Genomic DNA, 21,318 nt, shown 5'->3' on the forward strand with positions numbered 1-21,318 from the left:
TATTCCATAAACTAATTTTCCATTTTGTCTGAAAGTTTCATTTCATACTTGCTCCTTTAATATATATATATATATATATACACACACATGTGCATGTGTGTATTACAGAATAATTTTATAATCCTATTTATATTTTGTTTATTTCATATTGTTAATATTAAAATGTCTAAAAAGTTTATTTAAAATTTATTACAAGTCCAGAATTCAACCTAATTAAAAAACAAAAATACAGAAAAATCTTTATAATGTAACTTCCTGTCATCAAATGAAAATGTCATATTCCAAAAATCACAAATTTATCAATTAGTTTTATTTTTCACTAAAATCAAATTTTATCAGTAAGCGAAAAGAGACCGTCTCGTGTCTCCATTTTAAAATAACAAGGGCAGATAACTCCACAATATAAACTTGCGAGATTAGCCATTGTAATGCTAACAATTTCACATTAATCATTTAAATTGTTTAAAAATTATTTTCTTTATTAAAAAATTATTTGATCAATTTACGTAATTTTTGGAATATGTTATTTTCGTCCTGTGACAGGTACATACATAAAAAATTTTTTGTATTTTTTTTTATTATTCAGGTTTAATTCTGGACAAACACCTAAAATTTTTATGCCATCTAAAATATTGCAACATTTCTGTCGAATTATGCAACACAAGAAATTTGAAATATCTTGACATTTGTTAAAATTATTTCATAATTTCTTTTTAGCGATATTTGTATTACCTTTCTTCTAATTGCATTTAACAATTTTTAAAAATTATCTTTTTCTTGCGATTTCTCCTACTCCTCCCCATATTACAATTTGAACAATAAAAACAAATTTAAAAATCAAGTGTCCGAACGAATGTTCAACAAATAGATATACATACATATATATATATATATATATATATATATATATATATATATATATATACACACGCACACGTCACATGTCACATCACGCACATCCATATGACATCCCGTGACGGAAAAAAAGGTACGATTACAATCCATCTGTAACACACAAATAAGAGGTCAACTGGTCATCACTGGTGGCCATAACAATTGTCCTCGGTTGAGGACACTGGTTAGCATGGTCATCTATGTTGTCCCTGTGCAATTGACAACTGGAAATAGATAGTAAGTAAGATGGCGATGGATCACAGATGTTCATCGGTGACGGTGACTGCTGCTGCTGTAGGTGGTCTTGTAGGGGAGGCTGGCAGTCACCGTCAGCAGTGATCACAGTCTGCTGACAGGCAGAACTGCAGTATGGTCAGTTCGGCAACATGGTCACAAAACTAACGGGGAACAAACCACGTCTGCTGGGCTGGCCCTCAATTTCGCCTTCCTATAAAACAGAACGAGAAAAAAAAAATGAGAACAATTTGAATTCTTTTGTTTTATCAAAGAAAATGTAGAGAGAGCAAGAGGAAAAAGAAATCTGAGAACAAAAATATTATTTATACATTCAGTGGTAATAGTTGGTGTGATATTCACCCTAGAAGAATAGAGTCTACTTTTATCAAAGGAGGAAGTTTCTAGGGAAGATCAAATTCTCAGTCAGGAGAGATGACAGACAGTGCCTAGCATTCCTAACTTGTCACTCATCTGATACTAACCAAGTTTAAGATCGCTTAACTTCAGTGATCTAATGAGAACCATTGTTTCAATATGATTATGTTATGTGAAAATATGCATAACAAAAAATCGAAAGATTTAACAGGAAAAAATCTAAAATGCATCGAATCTTATAGAAACCGACAATAAAAGGTTTGACTTTTAAAGCAGAATCAATTCTTTCTTGCCTCTCTCTCTCTCTCTCTCTCTCTCACATCAATCTCCCTAAAGTATACCTAGTGGAAATTGTGTGTATTTAATACTTATTTATACAGATATGTACAGGCTTTGCTACACTGGCATGAAGAAATAAAAAACATGAAAGGAAAAAATGAAAGAAAAAAAATGAAAGAAAAAAAATGAAAGAAAAAAAATGAAAGAAAAAAAATGAAAGAAAAAAAAATGGAAAAATGAATGGCAAAGAAATAAAAGAAAAATAGAAAAAAAAAATAAAAAATGAAAGAAAAAATGATAGAAAAGAAAATAGAAAGAAAAAAATGAAAGAAATAAAATATAAAAATTCTAAAACAACATCTGAAATATCTAAAAAAAAAAAAAATCTGTTGCTTGGATAGTATCTGTTTGATCTCATGAAACTATCCATCCAACCATTACCACTTTATTTGTGTGTGTGAACATGCATGCGTGTATGCTGCCTTTCATTTAAAGGAGGCATCACTTGTGAGGTAATCCCAAGAAAACAATAGTTTTTTTTTTTTTGTTCAAATCTAGCATTTCCTTTTTTGCTAAAACTGAATTATTTCCACTTAAAAAAACATGTTTACAACTCTAGCCACATGAGGTAAGGGATTCTTTTTCTATCTAAAGAATAAACTTTAAAAAAAAAATTGTGAGCGAAGAAAAATAAAATAACAATGAATCAAAAAGCAAAGTAAAAACAAACAAACAAAAAACAAACATTGCTGCACTTACCCACCACTCTTCTTCCTCTTCATGAATGACTAGAATTATCTCCCCTTCTTTAAATGTTAACTCATCATCGTTGTCCGCTTGGCAATCATATAATGCTCGACATCGTCTTCTGGCTGAAGGTTTCTTCTAAAAACAAAATTTTTATTCAAAATCAATGAGAAATACTAACAAATCTATACATACTAGAAGAATACCCGTCCCAGGGCAGGTAAAATTATTCATCTGAACAAAACAGTTTTGTGACATCAAGATTAAAATCAACATGTAATGGAACTAAACCTTATGTCTAGAATCCTTATTTCAATTGATTTTGAGTCTAGAAAATTAAGAAAAACTGAAATTCAGGGACTCTAGCTTAATCGGTGTCTAATGTAAATCTGAAATATTAAAAACGTCCAAAATTTGAAAATGTTGCCACTAGATCTAGAGGAAATTCTGACGAAAGTACACAGGAACTGAAAACAAAGAAACTACAAGCAAGAGCACTCTTTCTCAACACCTGCACTAAAATGTCAAAGAGCTTTGTCTAATTACTAGGACTATGACAACAGCATATTCTTTTTATTGTTTTGACTCGCGAGTATATATCCGACACAGTTAATCAATTGAGAACCACATCACTCTATATAAAAACATATAAGATATTAACTGATATATACTCGAGAGTCAAAATAATGAAAAGAATATTCTCTTGTCATAGCCCTACTAATTATTTATTAGTTAGTGAAGAAAAGAAATTATACATCTATAATTTATTGATTGGAGGCCAGTACATCTAACAGCTTTAACTAAAGGTGTAACCTATACCTGGATGAAAAAATAAGAATTATAAAAGGGTTATACCATAACATATTGAATCATCACAGTGTGTTAATTTTATGATGCCGGCACCAAAATAAATTAAAAAGAACATGATAGTACATATAGAAAACTTTCCATCGTCAAAGTAAAACTGTCATAATTTATAAAATTATAACCTCGAACGCCGTTCTTACATGGGGAGGTTAGGGGTGTTTATATTATGTTGGGTACTCTCGTAAAAAAAAAAAAAATACCTTTATAAAATTGTAACTTAGTGTTTATTAAAATTAACTCCAGTTACAGATTTAAATATAGAAGGTTTTAAGCCTAAGGTATTGTTAGATACAAATGTTCGTGTGGATCTTTGTGTATGAGCATATATATGTAAGAACCATCAGATCATCACAGTATCTGCAACATCAATGGCTATAAATAGCAAAAGAGCGATTTTACTATCTATGTACAACTTAATTAAGCATGACTACTTGCTGCTAATTTTGCTATTCAAGAAACTTTGACTCACCATTCGAGCAAACTGCCTTCAAGTGATCTGGGCTTGGCAGCGCAAAATATTGTAAATATTTTTTTGCAGTATTATTGAAATAAACAATAAAATGAATTTACGTTTTTGAAATGTTCGGATGAGGATTGGTTATTCATTTTATTTGGATTCTTCAGACTACTGTCTTTATCTTGAGCGTCATTTTCACAGCATTTCAGTCGATGTAACCTCCAACCTTCTTCAGGTGTATCTTGTCGAACTCGAGAATGTTTCTAGCGAACTCTGGAATCTGGATGGAATTTTGAATTCTCCTGAATGATTAAAGGATCAATTCTCAGTGCGAGTGACCAAAAAGGTATAATTGCAAATTACTTAGGACTTCTATCCGGTCATGGCTGATGGGACAAGAGCCTGCCCAGATTGCTGAGTTTGATAGAAACGTTTCTTAGTTTTAGAAGATACACCTGAAGAAGATCGGAGGTTACATTGACCAAAACGTAGAAAGAGGAGAACAGTAGACAGAAGAATCCAAATACAAAAACGAATTTAGTCACAACTTTCAGCCAAGAGTTTATTTTTGTCAGAAATCTTTTTAGGGCCATACCTATAAAATATTTACAAAAAATAACTTCGATTTCTAAAAATATATTCCTTTTTAAGCTCCCCCCTCTCAAATGTTCAGACTAAATCTTACAAGTGACATTTTTCTCTAAAATTTGAAATTTTTCATACAATAATAAATCTAAATAACGTAAAAGTAAAAAATCTTTGTAGAAAGTAAACAAAGAAAATAGAAATACAAGTATAATTGTTATTTGTTATTGTGTTAAATGAACGTTGAGCCATCGTCATATCTTATCGCAATAGAAATTAACCCATCGCATGTTAAGGTCTTGGTTTGAGCAATGAGGACCCAATCGGCAGTTTTCCCTAAGGTGGTGCATCGTTTGTACCTCTCCACATGGACATAAAGGTGACGTGTCTAGGCCCCACTTGTAGAAATTGTCTTTTGTTTTGCCTTCTTTGGCTCTGGCTCTATTTAGAGTCACCCATTTTTTTTCTACCAAGGTTTGAACCCTGGGGGAGTGTTTATTTTGGGTCTGGTAGGGTTTAATTTTTATTCCTGTTGTTATAGTCTCGTCATCGTTGAGCCGAAGTTGCTTGAATAGTGAATCAGCAGCAGTAAACATGAGTTTATCATGACTAAGTTAGTCATAGATAAATAGCAAAATCCGCAGAAAAACATCATTAATTTCAACTAGTTTTTTATCTTTAATTTTAATTTGGATTTCAAATGACTATATGTATTACTATTCCTCTATAGTATTGTTCTCTTATTATTTGTTACATGTATTTTCTGATTATAGTTTGAGTGCTGGTGGGTGAGCGAATGTTAAAACATACTGTCAGTAAACTCTGGTCTTACAAAAAGCAACAACAACAACAAAAGATATAAAAGAAATAAATGTTATCAAAGACAAGATAAGTTACTCTTCTACCTAGCTGGGTAGGTTTTAAATGGTTTTTACTTACTTTAAAAACGTTTATTTGGTTTGAAATACAAATAGTATCGAACATTACAAAATAACACTAAAAAAAATAAAATGGCTGTGATGTGTTTCTTACATCTTTAAAGTCTCGATAAGAGCTTAAAAATCAAAATTAAAATATAATATTAATAGAAACCCACCCAATGTGTCTGTAAGGAAATGTGTTGAACCCATTTCAGAATTTTTCACATCTACTTGTGAATTACTATCAACTTTTATATTAAGAAGAAGTGCTATTTAAAAAAAAAAAAAGATGAGAACAGATAAGAGGAGGAATAAAAATCTAAAAAAATGACAAATTTAATGCATCCCTTTCCGTGATCTAGTGATGAACTGAATGTTTTTTTTCATATTTATTTCAAGAAACATGAAGATCTTGAATCACAGGAAGGTTGTCCAGCCAATAAAAACTTGGAAACAAGTGATTAGCCAAAGTTGTACGGATTGAAATTTGGAGACAGTTGACTTATTGAACTGCAAAGATTGGAGGGTGAGCTTGCGAAATATCAGAAAATGTCTGATCCCAAAACAAAGAAAAAGTTACTTTAAACAAATAGAAGAAAAACAAGCAGAAAGAACAAACTACAAGCCTTTACTTTCAGTTTGGGATAAAGGTATAGTATCTGTTCTGTCCTTGGTCTAAGGAAGTGAGCTACATCTTGACTGGGGAAATTTTTATATTTGTTCCAGCCAGAGTGTCCCTTCTTGAGGTACTGAATAGTCCCTCCTACATAAAAAATGATTATGTGTCTAACTTTGCCCTTGTGGGAAGGCAAGTAAACAAGGACAAGTTCATGTGGGCCTTACTCATTATTAGTATTGCTTGTTTACTTTTAATTAGATGTGTAATTATTTTTTTACGTTCTTTCCCACTGCAAGAACTTAGATACCAGGGCCGGAACATGGAGTTGAGAAGTCCATGCTCCAAAGGAGAGGCACTCTGACATGCAAAAAGTGCCGGGACAGCCCAGTCGGCATTCCCCGGTAGGGGCGCCCCAGGCTATTAGCAATAAACTAACTCCTTCTCAAAGAGAGAAGGCAAGGGCTGGGAGGGTGGACTGCCTAGAACTGCACAGAAATAAACTCCCATCGCAAAATCAACAAGGATCCAGGCATTACAAAAAATTGTCCAATCTCTGTTGATTTTGGGGGTCCAGGATAAAAATCCCTAGTCTTAGATTATAATTATATAGAAAATACTACTACTACTAATAATAATAATAATAAAATCAAAGACCAATTAAACAGAAATATTTCAATAGTTCATTAAAAGCAGAATATATGAGTTACTTCCCTTGAATATTATGTTTACAATTACTTCCCTTTGACTGGTCAACTTAACTCCTCTATATTCATAATCCTATTATTGCATGTTTGCATGTGGGCAGTTTTCCACTTTTCTGCTTTTGTAACTTTTATAGGTATACATGACCCCCCCCCCACCATTATAGTCTACTATTTACCTAATAATAGTTACAAAAAAAAAAAACTATAGGACATTCTTCTAATTCAAAATGAGAGCAAACAAAAATAATATAAAAAAAGATATTTTTATAACTAAAATTATGAGCCCAACAGGACCAAATTTTTGTACATATTAAATATTAATTTGTTTTTAAAACGAATACATAGTTAAATAAAAATTGTTTTAATAGTTAAAAAAAAAATGTTTTAATAGTTAAATAAAAAATGTTTTGAACTATTAAAATACTTTCCAATGCTATTGATAATGTTTACCAATTTATTTTTTTATCATTGATTATGTTTGAATTTGTGACAATAAAATCATAAACCTGACATAATGCCAAAGTTATAATTATTTTATTATGGTAATGTTTTAAGCTCTATTTATAAGAAAATCCAGCAATTGGTTGATTAGCCAAGATGGCTGCCCGATGTTGACGTCACATAATAATTCAAAATTGTGAAATGCTAATATGAACAAAATGCATTTTAATAATTTTTAACAAAAAAAAAAGATGACTGTGTTTGTGTCATCTCTTTTTCAGGCAACTTTTTTACCAAGATCATTTTGTATCTAACAAGAATTTGAATAAAAGAAACAGCAAACAAAAAGGAATTTGTCACTAAATGTTTTTATTAAATGGGTTCATCACAAGATTAATTCATTTGTATGATTAAATTAAAATTTTGGAGAAATATTATCTTAATTATTTTCAATTTTTAGTTTTTCTAAGATTAACATTTATTAAAAAAAAAAAAAGTAGTGGCAACTTCCTTTTTTTTAACTTCAGAAATAAGACGAGATAAAATGAAAGAGAAAAAAGTCGGTAATATTTTATCAGTTTTAAAAGTTTTTGCGTCAAAAACTATTAAAACACATTTCATTCCTATATCCGCATTTCACAATTTTAAATTACCAGGTGACATCAGCATTAGTCGGCCATGTTGGCTAATTAACCTATGAAAGCCCATGTAGCTGAAAGTTCAAATACCTTCATTGGTAAAATGTGAGATTGATGATCTTAAGGCTTCAATTTTGATTTCCAGTCATGGCATCCAATTCTTTTTGGTAATTTATTTATTATTATTTATTATTATTGCAATATTTTTCATTTTGAAAAGTAGTTAAGATCTCTAATACTTCGAAATGAAACAAATTCTGTAATGTAGTTATAATGTTTAAAAAATTGTAACTGATGGACAGACGGATAAAATCTCTATTTATTTAAGATGGAAGTAAGAGTAATCTTATTATTATAAAGACAAACATGCAATATTGTTAAGACGCCTTTTTGTTTGGCTTGAAATCCTTAAATCTTGTTTAAAATTTTGGTGCTTGTTCATAACTGCTCCCCCATCCCAAAGAAAAAACAAAAATAAAAAAAAAATTATGAAGTACATAACTGTCATGAAAAAAAAATAGTGTACACCAAAAATCACGCAAAATGATCAAGTAGTTTCATTTAAAAAAAAAAGAAAAGAAAATCAAATTTTACAGCAAATGATTTCATAACGTTATTTTGAAATTCATCACCAGTTACTTCCCACTTAAAATAGATCTCCAGAAATCGTTTAAAATCAGACTTGTACATCATTGAATTCCTACTAATTGCTTAAAAATGATTTTATTTATAAAAATAAAACTACTGAATCAATTTATGAAATTTTTGGTGTATGCGATTTTCTTTTTCTCGTGGGTACGTACATCATAAACATTTTTCTTTATTTCTGTTTTTTTCTTAAGTGAGAAAGTTATAAACAAGCACTAATTTTTTTTTATAAACTAAATCTGTCTTTCATAAATATAGAAATTTAAATTCTCCAATATGCAAAACTAATTTGGATTATCTCCCTTTAATCTAACTCTAACATGAGCAAATACGATTTAATATATTTTAACAATTTATCCTTTTCGTCTTAAACGATAAAGAGCAAATTTTCATAATAGAATGAAAATAAATAAATTTTCATAATAGAATGAAAATAAATAAATTTTCATAATAGAATAAAAATAAATAAAGTATAGAACAAATGGAATATACAATGTGTATTGTTCAAGCCACATAGGGATGATTAACGATTTAAAATTATCCTAACAATTTTCATGTTAACATAGATGGGTAAATATCTGTAGAATTTCATTAAGCGACGCTCTTTGTGTAAACAAATCGAGCGGAGGTATTTCAGACGATATCAAAACATCGTTAAACTCACTACTCGTTCAAGCAGCCGCCAATAGCGTAATGGTTAGGAGCCTTGACTGCTGTACAAACGGTCGGGTTTCAATCCTGGCTTGAGGTAGTTGCCTGTCTAGCCGCACTGATGAGCTGTGAAACAGCGAAACAGTACTGTATGTGGATGACTATATATATATATATATATATATATATATATATATATATATATATATATACTAGCAGGGAGAATCGACGTTGTCCGGGATTGAATTAGAATCAACAAATGTTTCACTCTCCCATATTTTTATTGTCATCAAAATTGGTGAAATTGCCTATTTAAAAAAAAATTTTTTTTTTAATCAAATCAATTAATCGTCTGCTATAGTTGTGGACCCACCAAGAGGAAGTTTCATATACCTACCCGCAGTGACTTAGTCTACAATACATTGTAGTCTCTATTGCACTGTAGATAATCTACTGTTGATTTTATAAAATTATCTGTTAATAATTGCTTAACTTAAAGTTTAAAATTAAAAAAATCAAGTATTATGGTTCAATTGTACTCTAAACAGAAACATTCATTTTGAACATATCCTATCTTATAAAAGAATCTACAGTTGATTTTTGGACCTTTCTCTTGTGCTGTGATATAACTTCAAGTAAACTTGTGATGTTAGACTGTATAAAAGTGTTAACTTTGGTCAAAATTGGACTTTCTTCTTTAATCGGATTTTTTAGCTTATCAATTTTTGACATTTATCAGATGCATTCCAATACAAAACCTATGCAAGAACACTCCCAGACACATCAAGTACCTTTGTGTCAAATTTTATAAAAATTGGCCCAGCTGTTACTGAGTCCATAGGGAATGAACTCACACAGGCAAAGTTCCTTTTATATAATAGTAGATAAATTTAGAAAGCCATTCTTAATATAGGAAGAAAAGGCTTTTTTGACCCTTTCCTTGCTTAAATTTAAGTTATCCCCTTGTCCATAAACCTTAATAAGGCTGAAAAATGGCTGCTGACAGCTCCCACTGGTAAAATTTTTTTTTTTTTATAACAAAAATATTGGATGAATTTGTATAATTTTTGGTGTACTGACTTTTTTTAACCTAACAGGTAAGTACATAAAAGTTTTTGTATTATTTTCCTTATTTTTTTTTTTTTACAAGCAGTATTACATGTAGAGGTTAATGCAATATTTTCCCTTTGTAAAAGTAGTTAAGATCTCTGATGATATTTTGAAATAAGACAAATTCTGCAATATGTATTTATTGTGTTTAAAAAAAATTATGACTAACAAACAGACAGATAAAATCTTTACATAAGATAGAAAGAAATAATAGTAATTCTATATTATTGTTGTATGACACTGAACGTTCAGCCCTCACCCAATCCTCTCTCGGACGACTACAGCGCAATGATAGATAGATAGATATATCCCTGATTAGATTGATCTGCAATGTGAAATCTGACCAAACCCAACACATTGTAATAGAGTGCAGATGCACATATGCAAATGCTGAGTTGTGTGTGAAATGACGTCACTGCAAGGAAAAAGGAGAGTGCACATTTCAAAGGTCAGAGAAAAGAAAACGGTCATGTCAGAGATGTGGGTGATGTCATGACCATAATGAGAAGTCATGCGTGGCAGAAGGATGAGGAAATAAATGTTGTTACGAAAAAAAAAAAAGAGAGTTCAGTTATTACTTGTCTTATGCGCTTTTGCTACTGAGTCTACAACATGTTGGGTCTACATGTGTAAATGTGTGTAATGTTACATTAGATCAGAGGATTTGCTGAAAGCACTATATTTGCCCAGTATAAAGTTTATCTTAAGGATGAATTGATTATGCTGGTATGGTCAAATGGAGTGTTTCATCCTCCTGAATAAACTGTTGCATAAACATGGATTTCTTGAAATACAGAAAGGCTGTCCAGCTAAGGAAAACTTGAAAATAAGTGATCAGACACTTTTCTAACAATTAAACACAAACGATGAAATACTTAAATTTTCTGAGTAATGTTTAAAATGTTGACTCTCATTTACGCACACCTTTCATTACAATGTAAAGTATATCTTCTATTACAATAGAAAAAGTGAGCATGAAAAGTAATATGGTTAAGCTTAAACATGGAAAAGTAAAGAATTAGTTGTTAAAACTGATAAAGAAAAGGACAAGATATTCCAGTAAAAAATATAGTAAATTTATAATTTAAAATATTGCAGCATTAAAATTTTTTTTTAATTCAATTTATAACATTATATAGTCAATTCTTAATGCTGCAATATTTTAAGTTATAAATTTATATTTTTTTCTAGAATATCTTGTCCTTTTCTTTTCCAGTTTTAACAACTAGTCCTTTACTTTTCCATGTTTAAGCTTAACCATATTACTTTTCATGCTTGCATTTTTCTATTGTAATCCATGATTTTTTCCAGGCTTCCAGTAAATTTACTTGTTCTTTGTTTAATTTCAGTCTTATTTTTTTGCCCCCATAAACATAACATACATATATGTAATAACAATGTATGGCACTCATCTGCTTTCAATAAAATCCCCCCAATTATCTCTCTTTCATTCTGTTTCATTTGTTACTTCTCTTTTCGCGAGAGCGGTGAATTGGTAGCAACAGTAGTCACTGAAGCGACATGGTTGATATGGAAACCAGTCATAAAAAGTCGCTCACTTCCTTACAATTTTTTACGATTTTGAACACTAGTAAATTCATCATAACTTTTGTTCTACTGAACGAAAATTGAAAAAAGATTTTTCACAATATAGCTGAGAAGGTGATCTATAAACTGTAATAATTGTTTGAAATTTGGTGGAAAAATGAGTGAGCGGTGAAGTTTTAAAGTAGTTCTAAATGATTAAAACTTCCACTATATTCAAACACTACTGTATTTGAATGATAAAAGCCATTCAAAAATTTTTTTATCAAATATAAAGTAGAAGTATATAATGCTATCGATATTAATTAAAACAAGAATAAAAATAGAAAGCATGACAGCCATGTTACTGGTGTCCCAACGGCTCACCTTGATCCTAGGAATGGGGACAGGAGGTGTGACAGAATCTCGTCCTCTTACATCTTCTACTCTCCCCCCAGGATCAATTCGGTCTCGAGAACGACTCCGCTCATTACGGAATGACAAATCTGAAAGAGAAAAAGTTGTTTTTCTTTCTTTTAAAATTGTCTGCAACTGGATTCATCAGGTGAAGCACACATCACCTCAACTTGTTAAAAGTTTAAATAACTTTTCATGTCTACCATCGCTTTAAAGTTCTCTACTTAAAATACTTGAAAGAAAACATTTAAATAATACAAATTTCATTGTTGTAAGCATAAAACAAACACTTTGGAGTTCTTCATTATTGTAATGGAATTCAAAAATCAAAATATTGAATTTCAAGTGAAGCCAATGGTATCTACTGAATTCTCATGTCATAGTAATGAAAATATCCAAAAATTATGAAAAACGATAAGGTAGAAAATTAATTATTAAAGAAAGTAGTTTTCAAAGAAATTAGCAGTTTTAGTTTACCCAAGAGCGAAGACATTAGCAGGGGAGGTAATTAATTTCTACAAACTGTCGAAATTGGTCGAAAAATGAGTGAGCGGTGAAACTTTAAAGCAGTTCTAAATGACTAAAACTGCCACTAAAACTTTGGCCAATTTAAACTGAGTTATTTCCCTTGTGTTTATGTCACACGTGACAAAACTAACATGGCGAAATAATTTTTCATTGAACCATGGAAGTATGTGTTTTATGTAATTATGTAATATTCTAGAAATCTATTATATAAAGCAGAGTTGTGTGTTTGTATGTCTTGCTAAATCCAAATTGAATAAGAATGATTCTAGTACTGTCTTAAAAGAACAGAGTCTCAGATGCGTATGTGAAATTTAAAACAAAATATTCATTTTTTTCTACCTTAATGACTGCAGAATCTGATGGGGGAGTCACCTAAAATCGTCTATTTCTAAACGATTTTAGCATCTGAGCATGCATGAACCACATCACCTCTCGGATGCATTAAGTACATAAATTTGCAACGTCATAGCATAGCTGAATGGATTAGAGAGATGTCTCATAACTATGTTTTTGCACCCACCTTATAGTGAATGTTTTGTTTTTTTTTATTTTTAACATATTTTTTAAAACATTTCGGTAAGCTTAAACATTTAAAAAAAAATATTTTTCGTTTTCGTACATTGTATTATTTACTTGGCTCAAAACAAATAATTAGAGAGATTTTTTATCTTAGCGGTTGATTTAAAGATCACATTACTATTAAATGCATGGATATTTACTGATGTAAATTTTATTTATTTATTTATTTTTTTAAATTGTAATCACTTAAAACTTTTTTTTTATTCATACGCTCCTATTCCGAATTCGTAGCAGTGGGCTGACATCAGTGGATTTTATTTTAAACCAATATAAATTATTGTACAGTAAAAATAATTAAATTAAAACAAAAATCATTTAACAAGCATAGTTTAACACAACTTCGTTTTCTTTTTTTTTTTTTTTTTTTTATATGACCCCCGCAACGCTGGATAGCCCTGCTAATATTTAACTAATTATGACATGACAATTAGGTAGATAACATTGCTTACTGTTGAAATTGACAAAAACAGTAAATAGTTATTTTTTAATAAAAACTCATTTTTTCGGCTGTCAGATTTCATTACAATAACAATGAAATCTGGAGAATCATCAATTAATTTTGTTTCTTAAAAGAAAAAAAAGAAAAAGTATTTTCAGCAAGCTTACCGGCGCTATTCAAAGAAGAAGCTCTTGTACTACGGGGATGCGGTAATGGAGGTGGGAGAACACTGTAAAAAAAAAAAAAAAGAAAGAAAGGAAAAGGAAAAATTAATTTAAACTTCATTTGAATAAATAAAGAGAACATCAGAAGTTTTCTTCCTTTTTTATTCAATGTGTGAAAATGCTTTCAAAGAGTTTCCAGAACACAAGAAATGATGTTTTTGCAATTTTTTAATAGACACGCAAGAAAATCAGTTTAATAAAATAAAATAATCGGTTTTTGCTTTCCAACTTTAGTTCAAACCAGAAATTTCTCGGTCTTCAGGTTGGGAAGTTTAGTGTCTTTGATCAGTCTAGACCGGGATTCCCAACCAATGGATTGCGGTCGGGAGGGGTGGGGGGTCAATATCTTGGCATGGAAGCATATAACCTTGTTAAAAGTAGCTTGGGATAACATTAATTTATTTCATCAATTATATTTTTCAAGCTCTTACATTTTTTTTTATTCAATTATTTAAAATGCGTGCTACGTTAGTTCAACGATATCAAGTGATATTATGGGTATGTGCTTGCTGCTGAAATGCAACACCAGACATCTCATTAGCTAGGTTGGATAGCTTTTCAAACCCATGATAATATTTTAAGAAATATGTGTTCTCTTTTGTGAATTCAGGTTGGACCGATGTACTTTAATTTGGTAATAAATAATTACAGAATTACAAAATATTTTTTAGAGGTTCCTTTCTTTGTCCTTCACAGAAAATCAAAAGAAAATTAAGCTGCTAGTAGTAGGCCCTAAGCATGGGTTTCAAACTTTTAGGTTAGGAATCGTGAGTGCCAAAAAGTTGGGAACCTCTGGTCTAGACGAAGACAATTTTTTTTTTCCAAATCCAGAGTGCCCTTTTGTAATTTACCTACAAAAAAAACAAAAAAAAAACGACTTTGCATCTAACTCTGTCCTCACGATGTAGGTGAATAAATAGGGCCAGTTTTAAAGTCATAAAAGTTTATCTTGCATTAGTAAACATGTGTCAGCCATTTTTGATTTGATTATTTTCAACTAACCATGGCTAATCTGTGTTAGCTTTCAGAAGATTTTATTCCTCAAAACTTATAAGATTTTAAAACTGTTGAATAGAAAGTTAATTTTGGCTTGAATTAAAGTTTAAAGGAAAACATTAAATATTATGGTTCAGTTGTGCACCTAAATGAAACACAAAAAAAAATCGGAATTTAAAAAAAAAAAGGACAAAATATTGCATGTTTTCATACAAAAGGTAGAGAAAAAAACTAATAGTAAAAAAAAAATCTATAAAAAATATTAAAATAAAATACAAATGAGATGAGGACTTGACAAGAAATTAAATTCAAACATTAAGTTTATGTCCAGAATTAAAAGACGGGTATTTGCTTTTGATTCTCCTGATTGCAAAAATGAGTACATCAGCTAAGGAACAATGCTTTCTACCTTCCCCCCAACAAATTTCTCATATTTTATTAAAGAACATTTAATCAAATATTGCTATAAAAATATTTTAAAAAAAAGTAAAATAAGAAATCGATCTGAATTTTAAAAAAGTTTTGATTGAATAAAAGTGCAACACTTCAAAAAATTAAAATGGAAAAAAAAAAAAAAGATAATCTATAATAGAAATCTCACTTGTCTGTTTAAATGTATGTATGCATGTTTGTATATCTGCCTAAAACTTTTGAAAGAGGAGACGGATTTTCACGAGATTGGTATCATTTTGAAGCTTGATCCTTCAGACGACAAATATAGAAAAATTAGCTAAAAACATTAATTCCTTCATGCTCAACTGAGCACTTTTCTACAAGGAGGGGTCGCTTTTTTCGCTTTTGAAAGTCACCCCTCTTTCCGATTGACTAGCCTTATTTTAACCTTCCTACTTCCGGTTTGGCAATGGACGTATTGGCAAAGACGTCACATTTTTTTTTTTCACATTCTTTTCCTCCTTTGCGATATGGGTTTGAGCCTGCCTACCTACTACTTTTTTTTTTTTTGCTCAACACACACCTTCAAACACACGGGCAACGCCGGACACCTAGGCTAGTATTTATATAAAATACAAAATTTAACATAACTTAATATAACTTTTTCGCAATACTTTTTTGAGACTAACTTAATATAATGATACTTATTTCACAGTTCCTATCTCTCACTGTATTTCTGTCTCCTTCGTCCTGCCTTCTCCTCACATTTCCACTTTAAGATTTAAGCTCTTCTCCTCCTCTCTAGAGAAAGATACATTGTTTTAGCTTTATAGGGAAAGATACTGTTTTTGTGCATGTGAATATATAAAAAGGTAAAAGGAAAAAAATCTAACACAAACTTTTAATTTTGTTTTTTACTTGCTCTTATCGTTTCTCTTCTCCATTCCTTATTTTCCTTATTTAATATAACTTCTTCTATCTTATCATATTCCTTCCATATATATAAAAGGCAAAATGTGTGTGATCATCTTATGTATGTCTTGCAAAGGCTTTTTTCGACGACGCTCCCGGGGTTACTATCGTTTAGAACTGTTTATATACCCCCTAGATAATAGTATCTAGGATTTGGGAATGCGGGTCGCCTCTAGATTTATTTACGTCGATTTTTACAAAATTATTGCTATTTCAGCCCATCTTGTGTTCATTCAGCTTTTTTGTATAAAACCGAAACTAATTCAAAGCTAAAGCTCTGTTCCCGGCATTCGCACCGGGAAACATCCAGAAGCAATCAGCTTTGAACAATGTGGGACCAAACTCCTTATATCAGACAATTGCTATTTAATCTGGACAATGAGGAACTGGTTTCCTCCTCTCCAACATCTTGGGGAAAAAAACCCAAAACTGCCCCGCAGCAAAAGTTAACTGCGCGACTTCTATTTGACCTCATTAATGAGGTCAAATAGAAGCAGCAGAGTTAACTTTTATTGCGGCCACATGTCAATTCTGTTTTAATACTTAAATAAATTCAAACGTGTTTCTGTTAGTATTTCGCGGTGGCCCAATGGTTAACGTCGCATATTTTTTTTCACACTTTAATTTCCAACTTTGGGTTCGGGGTTTGATCCTCATACTTACCAAAACGTTTTTTTATTTACCCCCCCCCGCCCCTCCGGAGTTTTGATTTACCCAAAACCACACACACCTCCAAACACCCGGGCAACGCCGGGTACCCCGCCCCCCCGCTAGTTTAAATATAAATTTTTTAGATTCGCCCTAATTCTGACTCATTTCTCCTTGGGTCTGCTGGTATGGTCTACACTCCCCATCTCACTTTCTTGTCAAATCCCACTCCTCCTCCCCCTACTGCCTGATTCGTTTATCTTCTCTACTTAAGTATCCTCTCTACCAAATTGCCCCTCTCCCTTCCCCCTTCTCCACTTTTGCTGTAAATTAATTACTTTTAAGTAAGCTACAGACCTTACTAGTTCGTCATGCCTGAGGAGGCTCTGCACTGAGTCAAAATAAATTTACAATGAGATTGGACTAAGTTTGTGTTGGGATTTTTTTTCCTTTCACCCCCCTCATATATGCTCTGCTCTGCATTGAGCTCACACACTTGAGATTTCCTACAGCAACTACTTGATTTTTTTGGAACGAACATTATATATATATATATATATATATATATATATATATAAAAGAGAGAGAGAGAAAGATTGAGATAATATTTTTTTATTTTAAAGATTATGAAAATGGATTGATGGCAATTCAGCTATACAGAAACGTTCATGTTTAATTCTCCAAGAAATTCATTAGGATATATATTTGTGTGTGTATAAGAATATAAATAGATATTTTATATTCGATTATATCTTGATAAAATGATGCTCGATATTATAAATAGAGCATTAATATAAGACAAAATAAAATCATGAAAAATAAAAATTTACATTATTTATAAATTCGTCACATTCAAAAACAGAGAATATAATGAAAGATTTTCCTTATTCCAAAGTTTTAAAAAAATTAGGCTTTTTTTTCTTCAGAGGGAATAACTAGCAGAATAAAAGTATAGAACCGGGATGGAATTGTTAGTTAGCACAAAACTGAAAACTTTTTAAAAAATTACAATGTTTAAAAAAATGTAAATGGCAAAACTTGATGGATGAAATGAGCTGATAAATGCAACGTAAAAAATCGTAATACTAACGTGAGTAAATTCACTTCGATCAGAATTCAAAAATGTTTAGAAAGTGAAATCTAAAGTACAAATAGAAACATCTTGCCACAAAATTGAACTTCCATTGTAAAACTTTTACTTCCTTTGCTAAAAACCCTTCTGGCTCAGTCATGAACCCTGCCTGTTAGTACCGTCATCGTTATTCATAATGTTGGAGAGAGTTCATGTAGTGTGTAGCAGTAGGATCAACTAACACAATACTGTATATGAATGGGTTTATAATCATCCATAAATTGCTTAAAATATTCTGTTCACATGTAATGCTCTAAGTTTGAGAGAGAGAGAGAGAGAGAGAGAGAGAGAGAGAGAGAGAGAGAGAGAGAGAGAGAGAGAGAGAGAGAGAGAGATTTTAAAATTTGAATGATTAGAAATTCATTAAAATAATACCAAAGAGTTGAAAATATGATGTCATTACTATAATTTTTTCTTACAATATTTTAAGTACAAGAACACAAAATAAAACTAAAGAAGCCAACTCTATCTAGTTTGCTTTGACAATATTTGAACTATGGTGACACAAAATATAAGTGCACTCTCAAAACGATCCTTACCTAAGAAAGCAGATTTAGACGGTACACTATGAAAATATGTTGTTGCTTTAAAAAGCTACTGTATACAATTTTTTCTTACAAGACAGCAACACAAAATAAGAGGAGGGCCTTTGGAGTGATGCAGAATGCATCTTTTGTGTGAATAAATAGGCTTGGCTTCAAGTGTGTTGCTGCTCTTAAAAGCAACAGAGTTTAACTTTTAGTTATGATAAATAAGGTGCAGTGACAAAAATAAAACTAAGAAGGGCTCCCGAGCATTGTCAAAACATATATTCTGAGGTAAGCATGCTTAGACCGATTCATTGAAATACAGCGATGCATAACATAATCAGTAAAACCATTTGGAAGTCAAATGTTTTAATTTCAGAAAAAAAGTGAAAAATCATTGAACATATCAGTTTGGTTTTTTTATATAAAACATAATCAGTTGAAAATGTAAAAGTAATTAACAAAAAATAGGTTCAAATTAAAACAAAAAAAATTTCCAAACCGGAATAAGTACTATTTGAAAGAAACTCAAGCAAAATATTTTATATATATATATATATATATATATATATATATATATATATATAAAGAAAAAGATGGTTCAATGGAAAGAAAAATTGGTGTGTCAGAATCAAATAGTGATTCATAATATAAACCGCTTTAAAATGAACAACTTTATAAAATCCTACAAGATAATTTTATATAGTAGATAAGAAAGTATGAGTTCTGTTAATGTAATTTCGTAATAAAATAAACAATGACATTACCATTAGCATCATTAATAATAACAGTTGTTGTAGTATAAATTTTATTGTGTTTATTATTATTACTATTAGTAGTATTAATAATTATGAATAGTAAAACGATCGCATGTACATAATAGTAAATAAAAATTAATATAGTTTAATAAGGTAATTATAAATGTGTATGTACATTTTCAGAACAAAGCAAAATAAAAATATGTTTGTATGACAGAGGTTCGAGCAAATAACATTTGTCTCTATAAGCAACTAGTTTAATGTTAAGCTAAAATAAAAAAGGGGGGGCACTCATTCAAATTTAAATATAAAGACAGCAAATGTGTGATTGATTCAATTAAAATAATCATCAAAACTGATTCTCTGTTTTTGTTTCTCTCTCTCTCAAACTTAGAGCATTACATGTGAACAGAACATTTTAAGCAATTTATGGATGATTATAAAAGAAGTCGGACACTTTTGTTATTTTTCTGCAACAAATGAAATTAAAAATTTTTTTAATCAATCAGCAGCTGAGTGAGATCAGTGCAAGTGAAATTTTTGGGATAGTGATGATGAGGAGAGTCACCGTAGATACCAAATAGAGAGTGAAAATACTGCCACCTTTCTCTGAAAATGTGCAATCAAAGAGAAAGATTTGAGCAGGACTCAGCTATGAAGACATGTTTGCTGCAAGGCTAAAAATTAAAACAGTAACCAATAGCTATTACGTTACACATGCATATCCGTAATGCCGTCATTGATCTTCACCTGCCAAATTCCTTCTTTTTTTTTTTTTTTTTAATTTTCACACTTTTGCACCGATTTTCCCCAGCTAAAACCCAAATATAAAGTTTCACATGGATTCGAATACCTTATATATTAAGTTTCATGTCTGTAGACCAAAAACTTACAGAGGAGTCTGATAGGCAAAATTTTTTGAACAAATATATGCATACATAAATGTATTTTTACGCAAGTATAAATCATGTAGAATATCTGCATGAATATAATTACACGCAATACTTAACTAAAGATTATCATCCCATAAGAAAACTGAAAAAAACTAATAGGGAATTAAAATGAATGTTTAAAAGAACATGCAAATTAGCTAGATCTTTTGCAGATGAATGCAATTCCACGACCCATATGTATAACAAAGCTGTACTTTTTTTTTTTTTTTTTAAATAAATAGAAGAAAATGGTTTTTATTATGATTATCAATACACAAAAAAAAAATTCATTGGAGTATAGATTGAGAATATATTTAATTTTGTTAAAATGGCTGTAAAAAGTAAAACCAAACTTAAAGACTTTTTTTATTTTAGCGTTTGTGGGGGATGTGAGTTTCATTCTATCTTAGAGACTTATTTAAAAAATAAAAAAAGATTTTAACATGAACAAAAAATCAGATTATGACATTAATAAAAAAAAATTTCTTCAAAGATAGGTCTATGAGCTAAATTTTTAATTAAAGTTAAATTTAATGTTTTTAAATTATTTCTTTAAATAACTTTTATATCCTCATAGTAGACTAGCAGGCTGTCCGACGTTACCCGGTCATAAAATGTCCAAATATTATAATTCATGCATATTTTGTATTTATGATAGGGCCAATTCTCTATCATTATATTGTATCTAATATATAGTCGTGATTTCAAGAGTTTAAACAAATGACTTGTGTGTCATCAGCTAGAAGCCAAATCAAAACAAATACCTCTCCAGCCTTAACCGTTAGTGTATGACCTAAATTCATATGTATACAAAAATTACATAAAAAACGGTGTTTAAACTATAACTTAATTAGCACAAACACAGAAAAAAAAAACCCGGGTATAGTCGACTCATGCCAGGCTAAGGTCAATGTTTTTCTTTCCAATTTTGACCCTTTAGCAGCTATTTTACTGGCTAAAAACCAAATTGAAAGTGTGCCACAAGTCCAAATACCCTATATATCAAATTTCAACTCTGTAGACCAAATATTCAGAGGAATTTGGTAGAGACTTTTCACGCACATACTGACAAGGTCA

General features: G+C 30.6%; 1 protein-coding gene across 32 annotated transcripts in view; it reads right to left on the reverse strand.

Annotated features, from left to right (window-relative positions):
- Positions 1-771: 771 nt before the first annotated feature.
- Positions 772-21,318, reverse strand: part of LOC145294002 (arf-GAP with SH3 domain, ANK repeat and PH domain-containing protein 2-like) — a 547,728-nt gene continuing 527,181 nt past the window's right edge. For 31 of the 32 annotated variants that reach the window (XM_080140949.1, XM_080140946.1, XM_080140939.1 and 28 more), the window contains 4 exons: positions 13,827-13,888; positions 12,084-12,202; positions 2,545-2,670; positions 1,120-1,342 (listed from right to left, as the gene is read on the reverse strand). In XM_080140949.1, the coding sequence (XP_079997075.1) occupies positions 1,268-1,342; positions 2,545-2,670; positions 12,084-12,202; positions 13,827-13,888 (382 nt within the window). In that variant the 3' untranslated portion in view covers positions 1,120-1,267. Of the gene's footprint in view, positions 1,343-2,544; positions 2,671-12,083; positions 12,203-13,826; positions 13,889-21,318 lie in introns of all 32 variants that reach the window. The other variant, XM_080140958.1, reaches the window with a different exon arrangement.

This window comes from Euprymna scolopes, chromosome 15 (assembly GCF_053919585.1).
Source record: "Euprymna scolopes isolate OS-2025 chromosome 15, ASM5391958v1, whole genome shotgun sequence".
Lineage (NCBI taxonomy): Eukaryota > Metazoa > Mollusca > Cephalopoda > Sepiida > Sepiolidae > Euprymna > Euprymna scolopes.